The sequence below is a fragment of the Mobula birostris genome, chromosome 3 (assembly GCF_030028105.1).
Source record: "Mobula birostris isolate sMobBir1 chromosome 3, sMobBir1.hap1, whole genome shotgun sequence".
In the NCBI taxonomy this organism is placed as follows: Eukaryota; Metazoa; Chordata; class Chondrichthyes; order Myliobatiformes; family Myliobatidae; genus Mobula; species Mobula birostris.
The window spans coordinates 19,047,291-19,072,046 of NC_092372.1; the positions used below are offsets into that span (position 1 = coordinate 19,047,291).

General features: G+C 41.5%; 1 protein-coding gene across 4 annotated transcripts in view; it reads right to left on the reverse strand.

Moving 5' to 3' along the window:
• Positions 1–2,133: 2,133 nt before the first annotated feature.
• The window catches only part of LOC140194916 (interleukin-11 receptor subunit alpha-like), a 125,630-nt gene continuing 103,007 nt past the window's right edge, over positions 2,134–24,756 (reverse strand). For all 4 annotated transcript variants that reach the window (XM_072252298.1, XM_072252300.1, XM_072252297.1 and 1 more), the window contains exons 8-12: positions 19,306–19,447; positions 15,902–16,012; positions 14,828–14,918; positions 10,409–10,480; positions 2,134–6,986 (exon numbers count right to left, since the gene is read on the reverse strand). In XM_072252298.1, the coding sequence (XP_072108399.1) occupies positions 10,411–10,480; positions 14,828–14,918; positions 15,902–16,012; positions 19,306–19,447 (414 nt within the window). In that variant the 3' untranslated portion in view covers positions 2,134–6,986; positions 10,409–10,410. The remainder of the gene's footprint in view (positions 6,987–10,408; positions 10,481–14,827; positions 14,919–15,901; positions 16,013–19,305; positions 19,448–24,756) is intronic.

Here is a 24,756-nt window from a genome sequence, read left to right on the forward strand (position 1 = left end):
TGTAACTTAGTGACCCGCACAATTGTCTGGCTACTTGTAACTTAGTGACCTGTACTATCAATTTGTCAACATTCAGCATTAAGTTCAAACAGGAATTATTAATTCTCCACCAGAATAGCATGAAAACACGTTAACATTTCTCAGTGTTTAAAACGCCACCCTCTTCTACCATATACTGCCAAAGCTTTCCTTGATACATACATATTTTAAAAACTCATTCACAAATTCATCATAAGCAGAGTCAAGAAGCCTCAACACATGGCATCAGACAAAAAAAATTCTCTGAGTTGCTGTATTTCTTTCCCTTTTCTCAGCTGGCATTTCATAAAACAAATAAAGAAAAGGAAAAGGCTTGCAGACTTTTAAAACATATCCAACTTCAGCAACATCTTTTTTTAATAGAGTTTCACAACCTCATTTTGAAAAGTGCTCAAGTTTTCCCACAGGTTTTCTCGTATATCCCCATATGCAAAATCTCCCCCAAGTCAGTATAGTTAGACTACATTTTAATAGAGTTTCTAAAGTTTAAAAAAATTGGTGCGGTAACTTTCGATTACAGTAGCTTAAAGATTTGCCACAAAATCAGTGCCAGCCCATGACCTGGGGATAACAACTGCAAATTGTGAGAAACCAAAATGTTCCATTAGTTAGGAAACAGGAAATCAGGTTCATATGCAAATAAGTCTAAACCATTTGAAATATCCTTATCAGTACCCTTGGGTGCAGAGGAGCCAACTGAGTTTTTTAAAGCCTCCTTAAAAGGGCCTGTGAAATAAGTGGAAACTCCCAAGCAATATTTGTTCAACCTGGGAACACGTCCAGTATTTTTTGGGTGGATCTATCTACATGTATTTTTTTAACGCAGCACAAAAGATCATGGAAAGTGGATTTCCACTGAAAGCTTCATGATCTTATGTGCAAACTACAACTATTTTAGGTGATCAGTTTCAGAGGAAAGCCCAGCCCTAAATATTTACATTTGTATATTCTTGCCTGAAGTACTGCCTTTCTGTATCAACAGTTGTGGCAATGAATTCCACAGATTCACCACCCTCTGGCTAAAGAAAATTCTCCTCATCTGTTTTAAAGAGACACCTTTGTATTCTGAGGCTGTTATCTTTGGTCCTAGATTCCCTCACTTAATGGAAACATTCTCTCCACATCCACTCTAGGCCTTCCAATATTCAGTAGGTTTCAATGAGCTCCCCCGTCAGTCTTCTAAATTCCAGCAAGTACAGGCCCAGAGCCACAAAATGTTCCTCACATGTTAACCCTTTCATTTCTTAGAGCATTTTCATGAACCTCCTCCACACCCTCACCAATGCCAGCACATCCTTTCTTAGATAAGGGGCCCAAAGCTGCTCACAATACTCCAAATGCGGTCTTGACCGATGTCTTATAAAGTCATAGAGTTACATCCTTACTTCTATATTCTAGTCTTCTCTAAATCAATGCTAATATTGGGATAAAGGCATAAAACATTCATGAGGGAGAGGACAGAATTCCTGTACTTCATGTTGCAGTCAACAATGTAGTTAACAGTGAGTAAGAGATCCTAATTGAAGAATACCTGGTTTAGGTTACTAAGATTAAAGAACACATCGCCAAATGTGTAGAACACTTCCTGAACTATGTCTAATCTGGCCTTGGGGATAAACAGATTAAGAAAGTAAACGTATGGCCAATACAGTGGGACAGTTACTAGGGATACCATGTTGTAACAAGATGGATCAGTGAAACCAGTGAGCTGGAACTAGGGTGCTAGCAAAAACAGCAAAATGTATGGTAGCTTTGGAGGTGGGGAGAGAGGTGAAGTGACATAAATTGCTGAGATTGCCTTTCAAATGGCATTAAAAATTTTTACTCAAGCTTTATGGTAATTTCATAATAACTAGTTTTTAGCACTCAAGGCTTCTTTACCCCAGACATGATAAAAATCTGGCATCATGGTATCTTACGTTTTAGAAACTAAGGCAATGACTGAACTTTAAAATATTGTATACAATCCAGATACAAGATCCTGGCTCAGGCAGAAGAGGTTTATAATTGCCTATAGGTGATTAAAAACTATCAATCCTTACTGAAAATTAGGTAGAGGGTCTTACACATATTTGAAGTTATTTTACTCTTAGGTGTTTAAAAAAATATTTTATTGTATTGAACAAGTTATTTTGTGAAGTATACAAGATTCACAACATACTTTATTATATCAAGCATTTCATTATACTGCAGCATTTATATATAATATTTGATAGCAAGAGCAGTCTTACGGTTAATAAGTGCAAGGTATATTTCTGGTGATAATTATGAAACAAGGTTGGAGAGAAGCACTATCAGAGAACACCAGAAGCAAACTGCATTGAAGCATGAAGAGAATCTGTTTCGGACTGCCCTGCAGCTGAGTGATAATTACAACAGCCCTTTCATGTTTCAGGACTTGCATCCAAAGTTAGAAAGCTAAGCAGAGCCAATGGAAAAAGATATTGATCTGCATTTACCAGAATACTGGCAACTGACTCAAACATGTTGCAAAATGCTGTTTCCGGTCCTGTGCTTTGCAGCCCATGATGTCCACCTAAATCGTACATGCTCGACCTCCCTCCATTCCCTACCTGTTTACATCTGTCCAAATGAACCTTAAACGTCACCATGACTGTTTCCACCACTTCTGCTGGTGGTAAATCACATGCTCCTGAATCACCATAGATCGCTTCACTCAACTCACCACTGGACTGATTCCACAACCCATAGACTTACTTTCAAGGACTCTACAAGTCAGTCATAGAAAAGTACAGCACAGAAACACACTCTTTGGCCCGTCTAGTCTGTGCCAAACCATTTAAACTGCCTACTCCCATCGACCTGCACCAGGAACATAGCCCTGCACAGACCCACCATGTACCTATCCAAACTTTTCGTAAACATTGAAATCGTATTCACATGCACCACTTGTGCTGGCAGCTCGTTCCCCACTCTCACAATCCTCTCAGTGAAGAAGTTCATGTTCCCCTTAAACTTTCACCCTTAACCCATGACCTCTAGTTGTAGTCGAGTTTAGGCTTGAGGGGTCAGATGGCCTACTCCTGCTCTCATTTCTAGCCTAATCCAACTTCATGGTCTCGGTATTATTTATTTGCATTGTTGATCTTCTTTTGCACATTGTCAGCCTGTGTGTGTAGTTTTTAACTGATTCGGTTGTATTTCTTTGTTCCATTGTAAATGCCCACAAAAAATGAATGCCAGGGTTCTATAAGGTGACATATACCAAGTTTGATAATAAATTTACTTTTACGTTACTCTGTAAAAAAAAATCCACCTCAAATCTACATTAAGTTTTCTTCCTCACTTGAAACTTATGTTGCCCTGTACCTGACATTTCTACCTTGGGGTAAAACGCCGATTGCCTACCCTGTTTGTGCCTCTGTCAGGTGGCTACTCAACCTCTGGAGCTTCAGAGAAACCAAACACAAGTTTGTCCAATCACTCCTTGTAGCTAATAACCTCTAAACCAGGCAACTTGCTGGTGAACCTCTTCTCCACTCTCTCTAAAGCCCCCACATCTTCTGGTTATGCAACAACAAGCCACTGTACCCCAAATGTGGCATTAGCAGAGGCAACGACTTAATTATATTGCTGATTAATCACAATACAATGCTTTTCAAAAAGTCGACAGCATTAACGACTTCCAGCACTAATTCCATCAAATGCCACAACTACGCTGTCATGTAAAAAAGCAAACCATGACAAATAATTCTTCAAATCATCGTCATTTTAGTTTTCCCATCTTCAAAGGCAGTTAACTTATCCTGGAATTCTGCTATATTTTTTATATCAAATAATTGATCAGCAATAACATTTTATCAATGATGCCATCTAAGATCACAGATAAACACAAAGGAACAGGATTTGTGGCTAACCCTTCCAAAACATTAGTCACAGAACAATTGTACAAGTAGCCCCTTCTCTGTTCAGAGTGACTGACAAATATTACCTTCATGCGGTATAAAGATTTCAGCAGCTTTGCTTAGCAATTTAGTCCTTGTAGCTAACACTTTGTTTCAAACATCACCTTTCTCGTGGTTTCCTTCTGGCAGAGGCAAGCTGAATGAAGAAATGTGGTTACGAGGAGAAGGCAGGAGAATGGGGACAAGAGGGGAAAGAAATCAGCCATGATGGAATGGCCAAGCAGACTCGATGGGCCAAATGGCTTAGTTCTGCTCCTTTGTCTTATGGTCTTGTGATTGGCTGATTAACGCAAGTTTCATAAAGACTCCTTTTACAGTTAAAACCCTGCAGTTAATTCAATCAAATCTACAAACCCAACAGTTGACAGATGTTGACCAAGTTAAACCGTATTCACCCATCCACGAGACATCAGTTCCTTCACAGTTAAGATTAAAGATTAGCTTTATTTGTCACTCGTACACTGAAACAGAAAGTGAAATGCATCACTTGATTCAAATCAAATCAGCAAGGATTGTGCTGGGGCCACAGTTCCAGTACCAGCACAGCATGCCCGCAACCCACTGGCCCTAATGGAATATGGGAGGAAACCAGGGCATCTGGAGGAAATACACAATCATGGGGAGAATGTATAACTGCATACAGACACCGGCAGGAACTGAAATCTGACCTGGCGCTGTAACCTGACGCGTTATGCAAGCTGCCACGCTACTGTGCATAAACGTTAGGCGACACTTAGACAGTATAGTTTCTCCTCGCACCAAATGCTCAACTGCTTCGCCCTCATTTTCACCTGAGTGCTAACTAGTGATTGACAGACGATGCAGAGAGCCTCTGAACACACTGCACCACTTGGCCAATTCACTATCTCCAAATTCTCAGACTACATTACTCTCAGCATGTTGGATCAGAACAATTTGCAGCCTCTTCCCCTCTGCCGTCAGATTTATGAACAGTCAGTGAACATTACCTCACTATTCCTCTTTTGTACTCTTTTTATTGCAACTCATAACTTGTCATGCCTGCACTGCACTGCTGTGACAAAACAAATACCACAACTTACGTCAATAACAATAAACCTGATTCTGATTCAGAAGTTCCTTCTAATACTGGGAAGACTGAAACCACTGTTTGGTGCTTTGTTACAGCTGGACTATTCCCACCTCCAGCTGGCTTCCCTTGCTCTACGTCCCAACAAACCTAAGATCATCAAACAATCTCTCCACCAATGACAGTCATAGCACCAGCTGCCAGGGCCCTAACTCCTTAAATTTCCACTGTTTCCTTTCCTGCTTGCAACACGCCTCAAAATCCACCTTTTAGACAACTGTTTTGAATATACCACTAAACTGCGGCTTACAATCACTTTTGTTTGATTACACCCCTATTATGCAGTTTGCTACAACAAAGATTCTCCATAAATGGAAGTTGTAGATTGACTCAATTTCACAAAAATTAAAAACAGAAATAAAAATGAAAAACAAAATTGTACCAGCTTCAATGTCTCCAAAACCTTCAGTAGAAATTTCTAGATCTAGATTCAAAAAGGATAAATTACCTCGTAAAGCTTTTAAGTCAACAGTAAGTCGGGCATAAAAAATATGAAATACTTCATATTTGGGAATAATGGTAATTTTAGAAAAGGATTAATTTTGGATTTCTAAATGCGATTTTTTCCCCAGATAGCATTTTGCTCCCCAGTAAAGAATATTTGCTTTGGCAGATTTAAATTTCAGTGGTGTTCTGGACAATTATTAAATTCACATTTCCATTCTACATTGTAACTTGCATGATACTGCAGAGTTTAATATATCAATATTAAAGAAAAAACTTTTTTTCAAGAAAGTACTTGAACTTCTTACAGTATTAATATGGTGTACGCATCTGTGTTGGGGGGGGTGGGGGGTAGAAGTTTCAATTTGGACAGAATCCACACCTACCTACCTGGAAATGTCTTCATTCTGTAAATACTTAAATTATTTCTTAATAAGCATCATTTTTCTTATTGAATGGAAGCAACCACAAGTAAGTGAAACATTTTAATAGTGAACGAAGAAAGCTCACCATTAGAATCAAAAGCTATCCTTATAACATTTGTGCCTTTTACCTAAAAAGTGTTTGATTTCTAGCACAATCTGTGCAAAAAAAATATTTATAGTAACTGTCCTCCTGCTCTGTAAGGGGACAATTATTTTTTTGTCCGATTTGTGCTTTACAGAATAAGGCCACAACACGTGAAAAGCAGTGGTGTATATAATCAGCACCAAGTGCTTTCCCTTCCACGTACACCTGCACTTTAAGGTTAAGATAAGGCTTCCTCCAGTCACAATCACTTGTATTAAAAAGTCCACAGAAAATAATTTGCAGGTGAGATTCCATACTCAATGGTCAAGTGCTTTAAAATAAGCAAAGACCAAAATAGGCTCAGACGTCCACATGTAATAATCACCATCTCCTCAACACTTCGCTTCAGCTTGTAAATTATCTTGTGGTTGCACATTACTGAGGCAGTTAAAATTGGAAAGTGGTTCCATCTTCTGTATCCTGCAGTTACTTTACAGCAGTTGATGCAGACCCAAAGATGGGTCACATTCTTCCCAAAAGCTGTCCTTTGGATATTGTCTTTTTGGTTGAAGGCCAAGCTCTTCAGATACAAAACTCAGCTCTTCAAAGACCAAACTTAATGGCAGAAACCAAACTGCATCAAGCGAGTTGTATCACGACTTGCAGGTGTTGGAAAACACAGACTGAATATTAAAGGACAATATCAAGGAAATTTATCAACCACAATTAAAACAAATCAGCTTCCATCCCACTTAAACAGTGAGGTCTTTGCACTGGCACACGTTGACGGGAAGATCAACCAGTTCAACGCAATCTGGGCATTTTCTTCCGTTTAGAAGCCAATGTCCTGGCTGTTATTATTTGTGTTTTTTTATTAGCTGAAAATTCTTCATAGAATATTGTGTCAGGAATCCCTGACAGATTAATTGCTGTACATCTCAGATGAAGATGGAGCCCAGCTATGAATGGAAAGCAGATACAGTGATAAATATTGAGGTAGATATAATATACTGTAGATAGATATTTAGGTATCATTTGCAGCCTGAGTTATATTTTCTTCTCTTTTAATATACTATATAGGGAAGTACAAGACTGAGGCAGCCCTGTCCCAAAACATATTACATACTGTGCCCATCTCCCACCGCACACGTTTACACAATCGCTTTCGAGGGACAAAAAGAATCTAAACAGGGTCAATAAGGAAAACTTAATTTTAAATTCTTCTCTGGTCGTAAGAGCATAGGAGAATGAAGGGAGATTTGATAGAGGTATACAAGTTTATGAGGGGTATAGATAGGGTAAGTGCAAACAGGCTTTTTTCATTGAGGTTGGGTGAGACTAGAACTACAGGTCATACAGTAGGGTTGAAAGGAGAAACAAGGGGAACATGACGGGGAACTTCTTCACTCAGTGTGTGGTTCGAGCTGCCAGCAGAAGTGACAGGTGTAGGTTTGATTTCACGTTTGAATAGGTAGATGGATGGGAGATGTGTGGCAGACTATGGTCCAGGTGCAGGTCGATCGGACTAGGCAGAATAACAGGGCCTGCTTCTGGGCTGTAGCGCTCGGTGACCGCGGTCCCCAGGTGGCATTCAATCAACTACGGAACCAACGGGTGCAGAGATTTTTGGAAGGCATTTGACAAGTTGCAACCCTCAAAAGGTTCTTGCAGAGTATAAAGCTCCTGGTGAAAGAGGTTAGCCAGTGGAGGCTGGCTGACATGAAAAGCAGGAACAGGTGGATCTGTTTCAGCTTGGCAAGATGTAACAAGTGATGTGCATAAGGATTGGTTCTGTAGTCTGACATTTTATATTTGCACATATGAATTGGATAATGTGGCTGCTAAATTTGCTGATGCCACAAAGCTTGAGTCAGCAAAGATCTGGCAAATACAGTGTTATATGAGGAAATCACAAAAAAATGTCCATTTTGACAAACATGGCAAATAATTAGAAAAGCCATTGGGATATTATTGCTTATTGCGGTGGAAAGTCAGATTTAAAAACGGGGGGAGGCTATGCTTCATTATGCACACATTGATGAAATCATAACTGGAATTTTAGGCATAATATAGGTCTCCTTCTTTAAGGAATTGTTCTAATATATTTGAAGCTGTTCAGAGCAGGATTACTGGACAAGCAGAGTACTGTGGGAAAGTCTTAGGCACCCTAGCTACATACACGTGCCTAAGAACTTTGCACAGTCGTATAAATTATACATATTTTTAACTATAAAAGAATGTCACCTGAACAAAAAAAATGCACTTAGTGACCACCTTATTAAGTACACCTATACAAATATAGCACTATGTAAAAGTCTTAAACATAGCTCTTTTGTCTTAAAACATGTCTTAAACATGTTTCTTTGAACAATTTCTTTTCTTCAGTATTCACTAAGGATAAGGATATTGAATTGTGTAAGATAAGGGAAACAGGTAGGGAAGTTATGGAAACTATGATGATTAAAGAAGAGGAAGTACTGGTACTTTTAAGGAATATAAAAGTGGATAAGTCTCCGGGTCCGGACAGGATATTCCCTAGGACCTTGAGGGAAGCTAGTGTGGAAATAGCAGGGGCTCTGACAGAAATATTTCAAATGTCATTAGAAATGGGAATGGTGCCGGAGGATTGGCGTATTGCTCATATTGTTCCATTGTTTAAAAAGGGTTCTAGCAGTAAACCTAGCAATTATCGGCCTGTGAGTTTGATGTCAGTGGTGGGTAAATTGATGGAAAGTATTCTTAGAGATGGTATATATAATCATCTGGATAGACAGGGTCTGATTAGGAACAGTCAACATGGATTTGTGTGTGGAAGCTCATGTTTGACAAATCTTATTGAATTTTTTGATGAGGTTACTAGGAAAGTTGACGGGGGTAAAGCGGTGGATGTTGTCTATATGGACTTCAGTAAGGCCTTTGACAAAGTTCCACACAGAAGGTTAGTTAGGAAGGTACAATCGTTAGGTATTAATATTGAAGTAGTAAAATGGATTCAGCAGTGGCTGGATGGGAGACGCTAGAGGGTAGTGGTGGATAACTGTTCGTCAGATTGGAGGCCGGTGACTAGTGGTGTGCCTCAGGGATCTGTACTGGGTCCAATGTTGTTTGTCATATACATTAATGATCTGGATGATGGGGTGGTAAATTGGATTAGTAAGTATGCAGATGATACCAAGATAGGTGGCGTTGTGGGTGATGAAGTAGGTTTTCAAAGCTTGCAGAGAGATTTAGGCCAGTTAGAAGAGTGGGCTGAAAGATGGCAAATGGAGTTTAATGCTGAGAAAAGTGAGGTGCTACATTTTGGTAGGACTAATCAAAATAGGACATACATGGTAAATGGTAGGGCATTGAAGAATGCAGTAGAACAGAGGGATCTAGGAATAATAGTGCATAGTTCCCTGAAGGTGGAATCTCATGTAGATAGGGTGGTGAAGAAAGCTTTTGGTATGCTGGCCTTTATAAATCAGAGCATTAAGTATAGGAGTTAGGATGTAATGTTGAAATTGTACAAGGCATTGGTAAGCCCAAATTTGGAGTATTGTGTACAGCTCTGGTCACCGAATTATAGGAAAGATGTCAACAAAATAGAGAGAGTACAGAGAATATTTACTAGAATGTTACCTGGGTTTCAGTACCTGCGTTACAGAGAAAGGTTGAACAAGTTAGGTCTTTATTCTTTGGAGCATAGAAGGTTGAGGGGGGACTTATTAGAGGTATTTAAAGTTATGAGGGGGATAGGTAGAGTTGACGTGGATAGACTTTTTCCATTGAGAGTAGGGGAGATTCAAACAAGAGGACATGAGTTGAGAGTTAGGGGGCAAAAGTTTAGGGGTAACATGAGGGGGAACTTCTTTACTCAGAGTGGTAGCTATATGGAACAAGCTTCCAGCAGAAGTGGTAGAGACAGGTTCAAAATTGTCATCTAAAGTAAAATTGGATAGGTATATGGACAGGAAAGGAATGGAGAGTTATGGGTTGAGTGCAGGACGGTGGGACTAGGTGAGAGTAAGCATTCCGCATGGGCTAGAAGGGCCAAGATGGCCTGTTTCCATGCTGTAATTGTTATATGGATATATATATATATATATATATATATGTGCCTAAGACTTTCGCACAATACTGTAGGTGGAATGGGCAGGTTGTTGTACGTAAACAAAGACATTTCTTCCAACTTGTATTTGTTGCCACACGCACATATGACACAGCTTGTATTACAAAGAAAAATGCAATATGGCTTTTTTCTGTAACACTGGGGTCACCTGCATTCTACTTCAGTAATATCTTCTAATTCAAATGCAGAAAATTATGCAATACCCAAACATTTATTAATGTAAATGGCCCCTATTTTCTTCTAATTGGTAAGATAAAGTTGTATACATACCATTAACAATAAGGTAATGCCTTCTTCATTAGAATTTCAGCCTTATGTGGTTCTCGCTTTTTCTTTCTGACCCTGCAAACAGAATATGATCAATTATTCTCAAAGTTACAGTAATCTGATTCACTTTCAGGTAGTGATGGGAACATGGGGCAGCATAGTGATTAGCAGCACAAGGCGTTACAGTACCAGTGACCCGTGTTCAATTCCCACCACTGTTTGTACCTTCTCCCCGTGACCGCGTGGGAATCCTTCGGGTGCTCCGGTTTCCTCTCACAGTTCAAAGACGTACCAGTTGGTAGGTTAATGGGTCACTGTAAATTGTCCCATGATTAGGCTAGGATTAAATTGGTGGGGGGGGGGGTGTTTGCTGGGCAGCACAGCTCCAAGGGCTAGAAGGGCCTATTCCATGCTGTATTTAAATAAATAAAAATAAAAACACAGAACAGGCTATTTGGCCCACAATGTTGTGCAGAACCAGCTGAAAAATCAAACCCTCCCCCCAAAAACTAATCCCTCCTACCTACAGAATACCCGTATCCCTCCATCCTCATTCTATCCATGTACCTATCCAAATGTCTCTTAAAAGCCTCTAACATATTTGCCTCTACCAGTTCACCAGGCAGTGCATTCCTGGCTTCCCCACTCTGAGTTAAAAAAAACTTACTCTTCTCATCCCCATTTGAACCTAACCTCTCTCACCTTGAAAGCACGACCTCTGGTGTTAGAGATGTCTACCCTGGGAAAAAGATACTCCATCTACTTTATCTGTCTATAAACCAATAAAAAGACAGAGCAGACTTACAAACCTATATACTAAGGATACTTTATTATGCAAATATACTTGAGAAAACTGAACAGGCAATTGAACAATGACTGAATAATGTACTAGTTATTCTCAAATTGCAGTGAATATCAGAATTGCGTTTTTATTTTTATTCAGCACAATATCCAAGGAAAGTTCTGTTCAAATAGTACTTAAAGGGGTCAGGCAATCCTCACTTTCTAGGACACTCTGCAATTCATGTTTTTATTGCTTCTCCCCCTCCTCCCCCTCCCATAACTGCCTGCAAGAAAATGAATTTCAAGGTGGCATATGGTATCATACACACACCTTCACAATAAATTTACTTTGAAACTTTGGCTGGTTTCATGGGCGATGGGTGCAGGGTATTTAACAATTCATTCATTTGTCAGGACATAACAAGATCAGCACTTATTGCCCAAACTGGACTGCTTTTGATAAGATGACGGTGAGTTACCTTCTGAAATTGCTGCATTTTTTCTGATGAAGTACCGTTGGGAAGGGAGTTTAGACACTGTATAAAAAGCCAGCAATATACATTTCCAAATCAGGAGAGCGTGTGACCTGGAGAGTAACCTCTGGGTGGCAGTGTTCAAATTTCCTCCTTGCCATACTCCGTAATACAGCCCACAAGATCTGGGAGATGATGGAGTTGCCAACATTTGGTAAATGGTACAGACTTCAGCCACTGTCCATCAACAGTGGAACATAGAGGCAGCCAAATCAGCTTGGTTGCAATGCTAAGGCTTTATAAGGCATTGGCCAGGCTGCATTTGGAGTACTGGGCCCCTTATCTAAGAACTAGCATGCTGGAATTGGAGAGGGACCAGAGGAAGTGTACAAGAATGATCCCTGGAATGAAAAGGTTAATGTTTGAGGAGCGTTTGATGGCTCTGGGCCTGTACTCGCTGGAGATTAGAAGAATGAGGGTGAATATCATTGAAACCTACTGAATATTGAAAGCCCTAGAAAGAGTGGACGTGGAAAGAATGTTTCCTATAGTGGGCCAGTCTGGGATCAGAGTAGAGATGAAGAGGAATCTATTTAGCCAAATGGTGGTGAATCTGTGGAATTCATTGCCACAGACAGCTGTGAAAGCCAAGTCACTGGGTACATTTAAAATGGAGGTTGATATGTTCTTGATTATAAAGGGTGTGAAAGGTTACAGGGAGAAGGCAGGTGAATGGGGCTGAGAGGGAAAATAAATAGGTCACGATCAAATGGTGGAGCAAATTCAACTGGGTGAATGGCCAAACTGCTCATTTGTCTTACGAGCTGGAGTCAATATTAAACACAAAATAATCTGCAGATGCTGGGGTCAAAGCAACAGTCACAACACGCTGGAGGAACTCAGCAGGTCGGGCAGCATCCGTGGAAAAGATCGGTCGATGTTTCGGGAAGGGTTCCGGTCCGAAACGCCGACCAATCTTTTCCACGGATGCTGCCCGACCTGCTGAGTTCCTTCAGCGTGTTGTGAGTGTTGCTGGACTCAATATTAATGACTCCAAGGATTTCTCTGTTTCTCATGTGTTTACCACTGTGCAATCACCTCTGGAGGTGTCTATCCTACTAAAGGAATAGGATATTGCCTGGGATTGTGATAGAGTCAGGCATATTGTCCATGTTAGGCTGCTGCTTAACTATCTATAGGGTAGCTCTCCCAGCTTAGACACTCATCAACGTCATGTGCCGTGAGTGACCACGGTCTTCCATCTGTCTTTAATCTGAGAAGCTCTAATAAGCTCTTCAGAACTTTTGCCCATCCACCCCTTGATGTAACTCATGAATGTCATGTGCTGTCGACTGCGACGTTTTCTTCCATCAATTTTTCCCAACTGCAGGATGCTCGAGTTTCTCCTTCCTCAGTAATTGCCGATTGATGACTGGCTTTTCGCAACATTTCCCCATTTGTTACTCTGTCCTTCTGTGACACTTTCTTCATTCTTCTCAAAAATCACATTTCTGCAGCCCAAGTCTTCCCTCGTTTAGCTTAGACACTAGAGTCCTGATAATTATGAGCTGACTAAGATAATTAAACTGGAAGTCCCTTTACAATGTCTGAACTTGGTGTCCAAGGCAACATTAGATGGCTGGTTTTAAAATCTCTTCTTCTTCAAATGTAGTACTAGGTACACATCCGAGTGACCTGTAAGGCCATTCCAGTTTGCAAGGAGCTTCCGATGGAAAACAAAACTGCAGATGTTAGAATCTGAAACAAACCAAAGGCGGGGAGAACAGCTGGACAAACAGCATCGGACGAAAGTGAAACCAGTTAACATGCTGGGTCAGGGAGCCTTCACCGAATGTAAACAAGACCAACCCCTCAGCTTTCCGGCTCTTGAACTTCACTTGCCCCATCATTAAAATGTTCCCACAACCAGTGGGCTCACTTTCAAGGACTCTTCATCACATGTTCTCGATATTTATTGCTTATTATTTATTATTATTATTACTTTCTTTCTTTTTGTATTTGCATAGTTTCTTGTCTTCTGCACTCTGGTTGAATGCCAAAGTTGGGCAGTCTTTCATTGATTCTGTTACGGTTATTATTCATTAAACTTATTGAGTCTGCTCACAAGAAAATGAATCTCAGGTTTGTATATAGTGACATAAATGTACTTTGAACTTTGACTGGTTTCTGTTTCCACAGATACTGCTTGATTGGCCAAGCTGTTCCAGCATCTCTGTTTTCTTTCATAGGTATCATAGGTGAGATGAAGATTTCTTCCTCTGAAGGACAGTTGTGATCAAGAGGTATTCTCACAACATTCTGGTAGCTCTTGTGTCTATCACTACTCCTGCAAATTCCAGATTATTAACGCAATTTAAATTCCAATAGCTGCAAAGCCAGGATTTGAACTCATGCTTTTGCATAACAACCTCTTATCACCATGCCTTGTACTCAATGCTGTCCAGATATTTTCTCCTTAATTAGAATAGAAATATTATTGTCACATGTACAAAGATACAGTGAAAAGCTTGCCTTGCACACTGTTCATATAGGTCAAATTATTACACAGTGCATTGAAGTAGAACAAGGTAAAACAATAACAAGTTTAATAGTTACAGCGAAAATGTGGTGCAGGCAAACAATATGGTGAAATATAATAACAAGGTAGATTATGAGGGCAAGAATATAAAGCTGACTCAGGACAATCTCTTCCAAGAGGGCCACAACCTTGTCGCTGGGTTTGGAGGCTTGTGTGCCTCAATGACCCAGAGAGCTATGTTGACTGGAGTCAAGGCTTTAGGTCTGGCTCTCAGTAGGGTCATCCATGCCAAACATGTCAAAGGGTAGGTCCACCAGTTCTCCAGGTTCAGGGGTTCAGCTCAGGGCTAACAACATTGACCAATTTTTTTTTAAATTGTTGTGGAAACAGCAATGAAGAATCCTTCTACATCTGAGTGTGACTGTATTCCTGAGTCTCCTAACAAGACTGACAGTAGTGAAAGCTGAGAGGAAGCTACTGACATGATGAAAGAAGCCTTGAACACCGCCAGAGATGGAGGACCTTCATTGCTGCCCTAAACGCACCTGGCGTAATGGACAGTAAGTCATAACAATCTATACACAAACATGAGATCAAAAGCAGTCCTGTTTTTTTTTAAAAACATACCAGAGCACGAATGCAGCCGTCATTGAGAATAGCCCGATCATGATGGCAATTGAGATCAATATGATAACATCCGTATCCAGCACTTCAGAGCCTGTGGTTAAAGCATTTGAAACACACATCAGATGTTAATGTTGTGGAATGGCAAGAAACAGAACATCTCACTGTCTGGAATTTATTGAAGACAGACACCACAAGATCTCATCCATTAGGATCAAATTATCTATCTTGCTAATATGCTTCTATATTAGCACCACCAAATTAATGCAAATTGTGATACTGTTGCTTTCACTATTAAAATGTATTGGATAACGTGTGCTGAAAATAGTATTAATTGTTTCAGCTAAATCCCTATAATTAACTTACCAGTGTATGTGGTATGTTTTAATTTCTTATAAACCCACTCATCATTTTCGATTATTATATACTGATTTTGGGGAATTTGTTGAACCATTTGTAAATAAGACTATAAGACATGGAAGCTGAATTAGGCTATTCTGCACACTGTCTGCTCTGCTATTCCATCACGGTTGATTTAGTATTCCTTTCAACCTCATTCTCCTGCCTTCTCCTCCGTAATCTTTGATGAGCTTATTAATCAAGAACCCATCAACCTCCACTTTCAGTATATTCAAAACGGCCTCCACAGCTGTCTGCGGCAATGAATTTCACAGATTCACCACCCTCTGGCTAAAGAAATTCCTCTTCGTCTCTATTCTAAAAGGGACATCCTTGTACCCTGAGATTGTGCCCTCTGGTCCTAAATTCTCCAACTACAGGAAACATCCTCTCCACATCTACTCTATCGAGGCCTTTCAATATTCGATAGATTTCAACGAAATCCCCCCTCATTCTTCTAAACTCCAGGGCATTTAAGAATTCAATCGTCCTCATCTGGCTTATAAAGCAAGTTCATGTCAGAATTCCCTCCAGGCCCTCAATTATTTGGGGGTATACTCACACCAGCATTATTCACCTCCAGTAACGTGGACCTGTTCCTACAGCTTAGTAAATTTCATTACAGGATGACTGCACACTGATCGTTGGCTGAGTACCAAAAAGCAACATTGAACTTACTTGGAAATATTGAAGTTGGAGCAGAGGGAGACTCTGTTTGTTGACCATGAACGTCCACATAGTCCACTGTTAATGCTGCAAAAGTAGTCTGGGTAGATTCTGAAGTCATTTCTGTAATGCAAAAATGTCAATTTATTTACAAATTACTAGTCATAGTCATACTTTATTGATCCCGGGGGAAATTGGTTTTCGTTACAGTTGCATCATAAATAATAAATAGTAATAAACCAGAAATAGTTAAATAGTAAAAAGTAAATTATACCAGGAAATAAGTCCAGGACCAGCCTATTGGCTCAGGGTGTCTGACCCTCCAAGGGAGGAGTTGTAAAGTTTGATGGCCACAGGCAGGAATGACTTCCTATGACGCTCTGTGTTGCATCTTGGTGGAATGAGTCTCTGGCTGAATGTACTCCTGTGCCCACCCAGTACATTATGTAGTGGATGGGAGACATTGTCCAAGATGGCATGCAACTTGGACAGCATCCTCTTTTCAGACACCACCGTCAGAGAGTCCAGTTCCATCCCTACAACATCACTGGCCTTACCAATGAGTTCGTTGGTTCTGTTAGTGTCTGCTACCCTCAGCCTGCTGCCCCAGCACACAACAGCAAACATGATAGCACTGGCCACCACAGACTCGTAGAACATCCTCAGCATCGTCCGGCAGATGTTAAAGGACCTCAGTCTCCTCAGGAAATAGAGACGGCTCTGACCCTTCTTGTAGACAGCCTCAGTGTTCTTTGATCAGTCCAGTTTATTGTCAATTCGTATTCCCAGGTATTTGTGATCCTCCACCATGTCCACACTGACCCCCTGGATGGAAACAGGGGTCACCGGTACCTTAGCTCTCCTCAGGTCTACCACCAGTTCCTTACTCTTTTTCACATTAAGCTGCATATAATTCTGCTCACACCATGTGACAAAGTTTCCCCGTAGCCCAGTACTCAGCCTCATCTCCCTTGCCGATGCATCCAACTATGGCAGAGTCATCAGAAAACTTCTGAAGATGACAAGACTCTGTGCAGTCGTTGAAGTCTGAGGTGTAAATGGTGAAGAGAAAGGGAGACAAGACAGTCCCCTGTGGAGCCCCCTAGTGTGAAAGTTAACTCGCACAGAAGTTGCAATCTCATAGGTCTGGTCTCATGCTAACGGCTTTGATACAGCAGCTTTGTATATTGTAAGCCATTATCCTATGGAGAGGTAATCCCTCTACATGGAAGGGCACAGAACATAGTGGTTAGCATACACTATTACAGTGCCAGCAACCCAGATTCATTGCCACCATTGTCTGTAAGGAGTTTGTATGTTCTCCTTGTGACTGCGGGAGTTTCCTCTGAGTGCTCCTGTTTCCTCCCACATGCCAAAAACATATGCATTAAGTTTATTAGTCGTGGGCATGCTATATTGGCGCCAGAAGCATGGGGACACCTGCAGGTTGCCCCAGCTCATCCTCGGACTGTGTTGGTCATTGACGCAAATGACTTATTTCACTGCATGTTTCAATGTACATGTGACAAATAAAGCTAATCTTTACCATACAGATGGCCTACATTTCATTCACTGCAGCAAACAGGAAATGAACCTAACATTCACATGACAATGGTCCTCTTATCAAACCATCTCAATTTACAACACTGTGTCTGCCAATAAAAATTCAAAGTAAAACCTTGGAAAACATGGACCAATTTCCTCCTGTAGTAACGACGGACATAGATTGTGATAGTTGATGAAATCTGAGGCCCTCTATTGGTCGCGTTGACCGTGGATGTGACGTCCCAGCTGCCTACATGAGTAGCAAGTCAGTATGTAAGCCAGGGCAGTAGGATATGGAGAGCAAGTTATTGCCCATATCCCACTGAAGGGTCTTGGCCCGAAACATCGACTGCACTCTTTTCCATAGATGCTACCTGGCCTGCTGAGTTCCTCCAGCATTTTGTGTGTGTTGCTTGGATTTCCAGCATCTGCAGATTTTCTCTTGCTTGCCCAGGTTCCCTCTTTCCACACAGCTGATGAATGCAAAGCGATGGCAGAGATCGATACAGTTTGACACCAGTGGTGTCGCAGGAGGACTGAATTCAACATAGGAATCTCCAGCTCTGGATTTTTCCTTGGGGTTTACTCCTGAAGCCTTCCCCGTGGCTGGGTATAACCATGAGGCAGTGGAGGGTTGAGAGCAGAGATTTCCTTCTTTGCCAACTACAGCTGACGAGACCCATCTGCCCAAAGTGAGTGGTTTTAAGGTGCTAGTAACCCAGCTTTGCTCCTTCTCCTGTCAGTAGAAACTTCCACTGGGCTTAGCAGCTAAGCCACACATGAAGGCCAGACTTTAGACTTGGCTGACAGAAGCTATTTGAGATGTACATCTTTGAGAGCATTCAATACGCAGTGAGAGCTTAACCCCACCACCAATCCTGGCAATAACAAAGATAAGGAGTCTTGAAAATCAAGACATCAGAATCAGCAGAACTCTCGTGCTCTACTGGGCAGCAGAGATTACCCATTTAGAACACCAGAACACCAGCTGCAAAGTTATTAAACGGCAGAGCAGAATTAATAAACCAAGCACCCAACCTCTGCTCTTATAAATTCGTGCTTGCAATTTCTGATGGCCTGTCTAATATTTCACCTGCCAAAAGGTTAGAATTAATTTCCATTCTTCGAAAAACAGCTGAGTTGCAAAACAACTAAAGCCATCAAATTAGATTTCAAGCTCTTCTTCCCCACACCTGAAGGTCAGATGCATTAAGAGTCTCGTCTTCCCTTAATGAGATTTATTTAATCTTCCCTTATTATCACATCACTTTGGTCAATGATTTACTTGGTCCTTTGATCATCTTTATGGACGTCCGTCAACCATCTGTGAAATTCACAATGTGTGGAGATGTACAACTCCTGCATTGTACTTGCCTAATAACGTTAGCTGCTATGGGCGCTGTAGAATTTATCCCAGGTTATCTTCAAGGAGTGCTGCCTCAGAAAGGCGGCAGCCGTCAGTAAGGACCTGCACCACCCAGGACGTGCCCTCTTCTCAATGATACCACCAGGAAGGAGGTACAAAAGCCTTAAGGCACACACCCAGCAAATCAGAAACAGCTTCTTCCCCTCTGCCATCCGATTTCTGAATGGACATTGAAACCTTGAACACTACCTTTTTTTTGCACCACTTATTTAATTTAGTTATTTAAAAAATTTATGTTACACACTTACTATAATTCATTTTCTTTTTCTCCCTGTATTATCATGTATTGCATTGAACTGCTGCCACAAAGTTAACAAATTTCACATCTGCTGGGTTATTAGATCTGACTGAAATAACCACATCAAGTTCGACCAAACCAAGTTTACTCAGTGAATTTTGAAATGAAGATTTCATGCTGTTCTGCATTCTGCATGATTTTGCTTACCAGTCCATGTAGTGACCAGTACTTCTGAACTCCATTCACTCCACTTCCCATAATCAAAGAAATCTTTTGCTTTAACACGAATCAAATATAGTTGCGCGCCAATGGCATCAGTAATAGTCACTTCTTCCTTGAACGTCTCGAGCTGAAAATTAAAGAACATGAGTCAATAGTTTACTTTCATGCATACATAGTCATTCAAATTGATTTACAAGAATAACAAAAAAGATGTTGCAATAAAAACTACATTTGTATGCGGCCGTGGAAAATACAGAAATCTAGTCAAATTGTTTGTGTACAAAGGGTAGGCTTGAAAATGTAAATAGCTATTAACACTGAATTTGGCTAAACTTGGTGCTGAAGTACACCCAGTGGCTACTTTACTGGGCACAGGAGTGGAACCCAGCAAGGTCTTCTGCTGCTGTAGCCCATCCACTTCAAGGTTCAATGTGTTGTGCGTTTAGAGATGTTCCTCTGCGCACCACTGTTGTAACACACGGTTATTTGGGTTACTGTCACCTTCGTGTCAGGTTGAACCAATCTGGCCATTCTCCGCTGACCTCTCTCATTAACAAGGTGTTTTCACCCACAGAACTGCCACTCACCAGATGCTTTAATTTAATCATGGCATTCTGTGTAAACTCTAGAGCAGGATTCCCAACATTTGCAATGTCAGGATCAATACCATTAAGCAAGGGGTCCATGGACCCCAAGTTGGGAACCCCTGCCCGAGAGATTATTCTTTATGAAAATCCCAGGAGATCAGCAGTTTCTCAGATCTCAGACCACCCTGGCTGCCACCAATCATTCCACAGTCAAAGTCATATGGGACTAACTGAGATGGCCATCTTGCTCGGGATAGACAGAGGTGCCAAAGGAACTAATTCCATACTGTACTGCCCTATGACTCTCTCAGTCACCAGCCAATGCTTCTGTTTGGAAAGGAGTTGAGAAAATCCTTGAATTGATCAACTCTCCTGGTATTTTCTCACTGTGCATCAGACCTTAGTGCAAAAGTACTTGTTTTGGAGAAATCTGACAGTGAGCTTGCAAAAGTTGCCCAGTGGAGACAGATAAGCCTAATTTAAGCCCCTCCAACCCATGTACCCACCCAAACTTCTCTGAATATATCAGCAGGTGGAAATTCATATTTAGGGAAAATAAAAACAATGGTTTGAAGGAGTAAAAAACACAAGAGATTCTGCAGATAGTGTAGCAGCTCTTGGTAAAACTGTTATAGAACATAGAATAGTATAGCACAGTACAAGCCCTTCAGCCCACAATGTTGTGCCGACCCTTAAACCCTGCCTCCCATATAACCCCCCACCTTAAATTCCTCCATATACCTGTCTAGTAGTCTCTTAAATTTCACTCGTGTATCTGCCTCCACCACTGACTCAGGCAGTGCATTCCACACAGCAACCACTCACTGAGTAAAAAACCTTCCTCTAATATCCCCCTTGAACTTCTCACCCCTTACCTTAAACCCATGTCCTCTTGTACTAATCAGTGGTGCCCTGGAGAAGAGGCGCTGGCTGTCCACTCTATCTATTCCTCTTAACATCTTGCATACCTCTATCATGTCTCCTCTCATCCTCCTTCTCTCCAAAGAGTAAAGCCCTAGCACCCTTAATCTCTGATCATAATGCATACTCTCTAAACCAGGCAGCATCCTGGTAAATCTCCTCTGTACCCTTTCCAATGCTTCCACATCCTTCCTGTAGTGAGGCAACCAGAACTGGACACAATACTCCAAGTGTGGCCTAACCAGAGTTTTATAGAGCTGCACACATCAAAGTTGCTGGTGAACGCAGCAGGCCAGGCAGCATCTCCAGGAAGAGGTACAGTCGACGTATCAGGCCGAGACCCTTCGTCAGGACTAATAGAGCTGCATCATTACATCGCGACTCTTAAACTCTATCCCTCGACTTATGAAAGCTAACACCCCATAAGCTTTCTTAACTACCCTATCCACCTGTGAGGCAACTTTCAGGGATCTGCAGACATGTACCCCCAGATCCCTCTGCTCCTCCACACTACCAAGTATCCTGCCATTTACTTTGTACTCTGCCTTGGAGTTTGTCCTTCCAAAGTGTACCACTTCACACTTCTCTGTGTTGAACTCCATCTGCCACTTCTCAGCCCACTTCTGCATCCTATCAATGTCTCTCTACAATCTTTGACAATTCTCTACCCTATCCACAACACCATCAACCTTTGCATCGTCTGCAAGCTTGCCAACCCACCCTTCTACCCCCACATCCAGGTTGTTAATAAAAATCATGAAAAGTAGAGGTCCTAGAACTGATCCTTGTGGGACACCACTCCACCACGACCCTCTGCTTTCTGCAGGCAAGCCATGTGCTATTGTGGCAAATTATTGTGGTATAATTATTCAGGTAGGTCCGGGGGAGGGAACAGTTGGCAAATTGTCAATCAAGCCAATAAACTTATTTAAATGCAAGCTTGTGACAGCCTTCGGAAATTTATTTTGTGGCAAATTTGAAGTCCTTTTTCCAACACTTGGCACCCAAAACAAGGATTAATTCATAAGGTAATCCATAAGCATGTATCCCAGACTGGGTGGTAAATTCTGCAGAAGGACATTCATAGTTCAGTTCTCAATGTCTTTGTGAAGCGTAGATTTTCTGCTCCACTGCTTTGAATTGGAATCCATCCAACAGTACATTTAGGATTAGCAAATTATCAAATTGTTTTGTCCAATAATAAATACCCTGGGAGAAAGATTACAAAGCACTGAACATTTGGCAGCCTCCATGAACGCTGGAGCATAAAACCTAGTTTTAGGGTCCTTTGTTCCCGAATAACCCAAGAATAAAGAGATGAATCATCATCGTAAATCTGCGCCATGTCATTTGACGTGGGTGACCATGGTCTATTGAATATGATTGTTCTTGGCAAATTTTTCTACAGAACTGGTTTGCCATTGAATTCTTCTGGGCAGTGCCTTTATAAGACGAGTGACTCCAACCATTATCAATACTCTTCAGAGATCATCTGCCTGGCGTCAGTGGTCGCATAACCAGGACTTGTGATATGCACCAGCTGCTCGTACGACCATCCACCACCTGCTCCAATGGCTTCAAGTGACTCTGATCGGGGAGCTAAGCAGGTGCTACACCTTGCCCAAGGGTGACCTGAAGGCTAGCAGAGGAAAGAAGTGCCTTACATCTCCTTCAGTAGAGAAACATCTCCATGAATAAACAGGAATATTAAATGTACCCCAAATAGTATTATATGTTCCTAGAAGCTACGTGAGGACATTTTGGAATTGGATAAATAAAAATACAGAAATTAAACTTCTGTTTCATGAGGCTGTCTAATCCTGAGAATAATTACAACTATGAAAAACTCTGCAGATGATGGAAATCTAAAGCAACACACACACACACACACACACAATGCTGGAGGAACTCAGCAGATCAGGCAGCATCTATGGAAAAAGGCAAACAGTCGATGTTTTGGGCCGAGACCCTTCTTCAGGGCTGAAAAGAAAGGGAAGTCAGAGTAGGAAGGTGGGGTGCAGGGCAGGAGGTAGTATGAGGTGGCAGGTGATAGGCAAAACCAGGACAGGGGGAGGGGATGACAACCTGGTGATCCCACTTTTTATGGTGAACAAAGTGGAGGCGCTCAGAAAAACCAAATCCCAACCTACGCCGGGTCTCACCGATATATAGGAGGTCACACCGGGAACATCAAGTACACTAGATGACCCCAACAGTCTAACAGGTGAAGTCTCACCTCACCTGCACAGACTGTTTGCAGCCCTGAATGGTAGTGAGGAGGAGGTATAGAGGCAGGTGTGGCACTTTTTCCACTTGCTAGGATAAGTACCAGGAAGGAAATCAGTGGGAGAGATGAGTGGATAAGGGAATGCAGGGAATGATCTTTGCTGAGTTCCTCCAGCACTTTGCTCAGTGCTGCACGTTCACCATTTTACTTCTCAACAATTTTACCTGGTAAATGAAGATCCATAGTAAACTGATTCCTAAGCTCCAGAACCTGGGCCTTAGCACTCAGATCTGCAGCTGAATCTTCAACTTCCTCAAAGACAGGACCCAGGCTGTAAAAATAGGGGACAAGCTCTCTTCTACAATCACCCTGAGCACCGGTGCCCCACAAGGCTGTGTACTCAGTCCCCTGCTGTACTCACTGTACACCCATGATTGTGTAGCCAAGTTTCCATCAAACCCAATATACAAGTTTGCTGATGACACAACAATTGTAGGCCGTATCTCGGGTAATGATGAGTTTGAGTACAGAGAGAAACTAAGAACCTGGTGGCATGGTGCGAAGACAATAACCTATCCCTCAACGCCAGCAAAACGAAGGAATTGGTTGTTGACTTCAGAAGGAGTAGCGGACCGCACGACCCAATTTACATCGGTGGTGCGCAAGTGGAACAGGTCAAAAGCTTCAAGTTCCTCGGGGTCATTATCGCAAATGACCTGACTTGGTCCAACCAAGCAGAGTCCACTGCCAAGAAGGCCCACCAGCGCCTTTACTTCCTGAGAAAACAAAAAAAAATTTGGTCTGTCCCCTAAAACCCTCACTAATTTTTATAGATGCACTGTAGAAAGCATTCTTCTAGGGTGCATCACAACCTGGTATGGAAGTTGTCCTGTCCAAGACCGAAAGAAGCTGCAGAAGATCGTGAACACGGCGCAGCACATCACACAAACCAATCTTCTGTCCGTGGACTCACTTTTCACCGCACGCTGTTGGAGCAGTGCTGCCAGGATAATCAAGGACATGGCCCACCCAGCCAACACACTTTTCACCCCTCTTCCCTCCGGGAGAAGGTTCAGGAGCTTGAAGACTTGTGCGGCCGGATTTGGGAACAGCTTCTTTCCAACTGTGATAAGACTGCTGAACAGATCCTGAGCCGGATCTGGGCCGTACCCCCAAATATCCGGACCTGTCTCTCGTTTTTTTTGCACTACCTTACTTCCTATTTTTCTATTTTCTATTTATGATTTATGATTTAAATTTTTAATATTTACTAATTTTAACTATTTTAAATATTTAATATTTGTAATCCAGGGAGTGTGAAGCACAGAATCAAATATCGCTGTGATGATTGTACGTTCCAGTACCAATTGTTTGGCGACAATAAAGTATAAAGTAAAAGTAAAACTTTCAGCCTTCCAAAATCAAGATTTTCACATGCTAAAACAACCTAGGCTCTGGGTTATTATTCTTTGATGATGTTGTTTACTTACTTTTTGACTAGTTTTTTGAGAGACAAGACCTGACAATGTGGTAGAGTTAGAACAAAGAGGAGCTGCTGAAGCACCATGCAGAAACAGTTGCCCTCCAAAGCCCGAAGCCCATCAACATCACATTTTCTTTCTTTGAATAAAAACCCGACACAGACATGAACTTACACAGAGAGATTGTGCATTTTAAGTTAGGATTATTAGGTTTAATTGT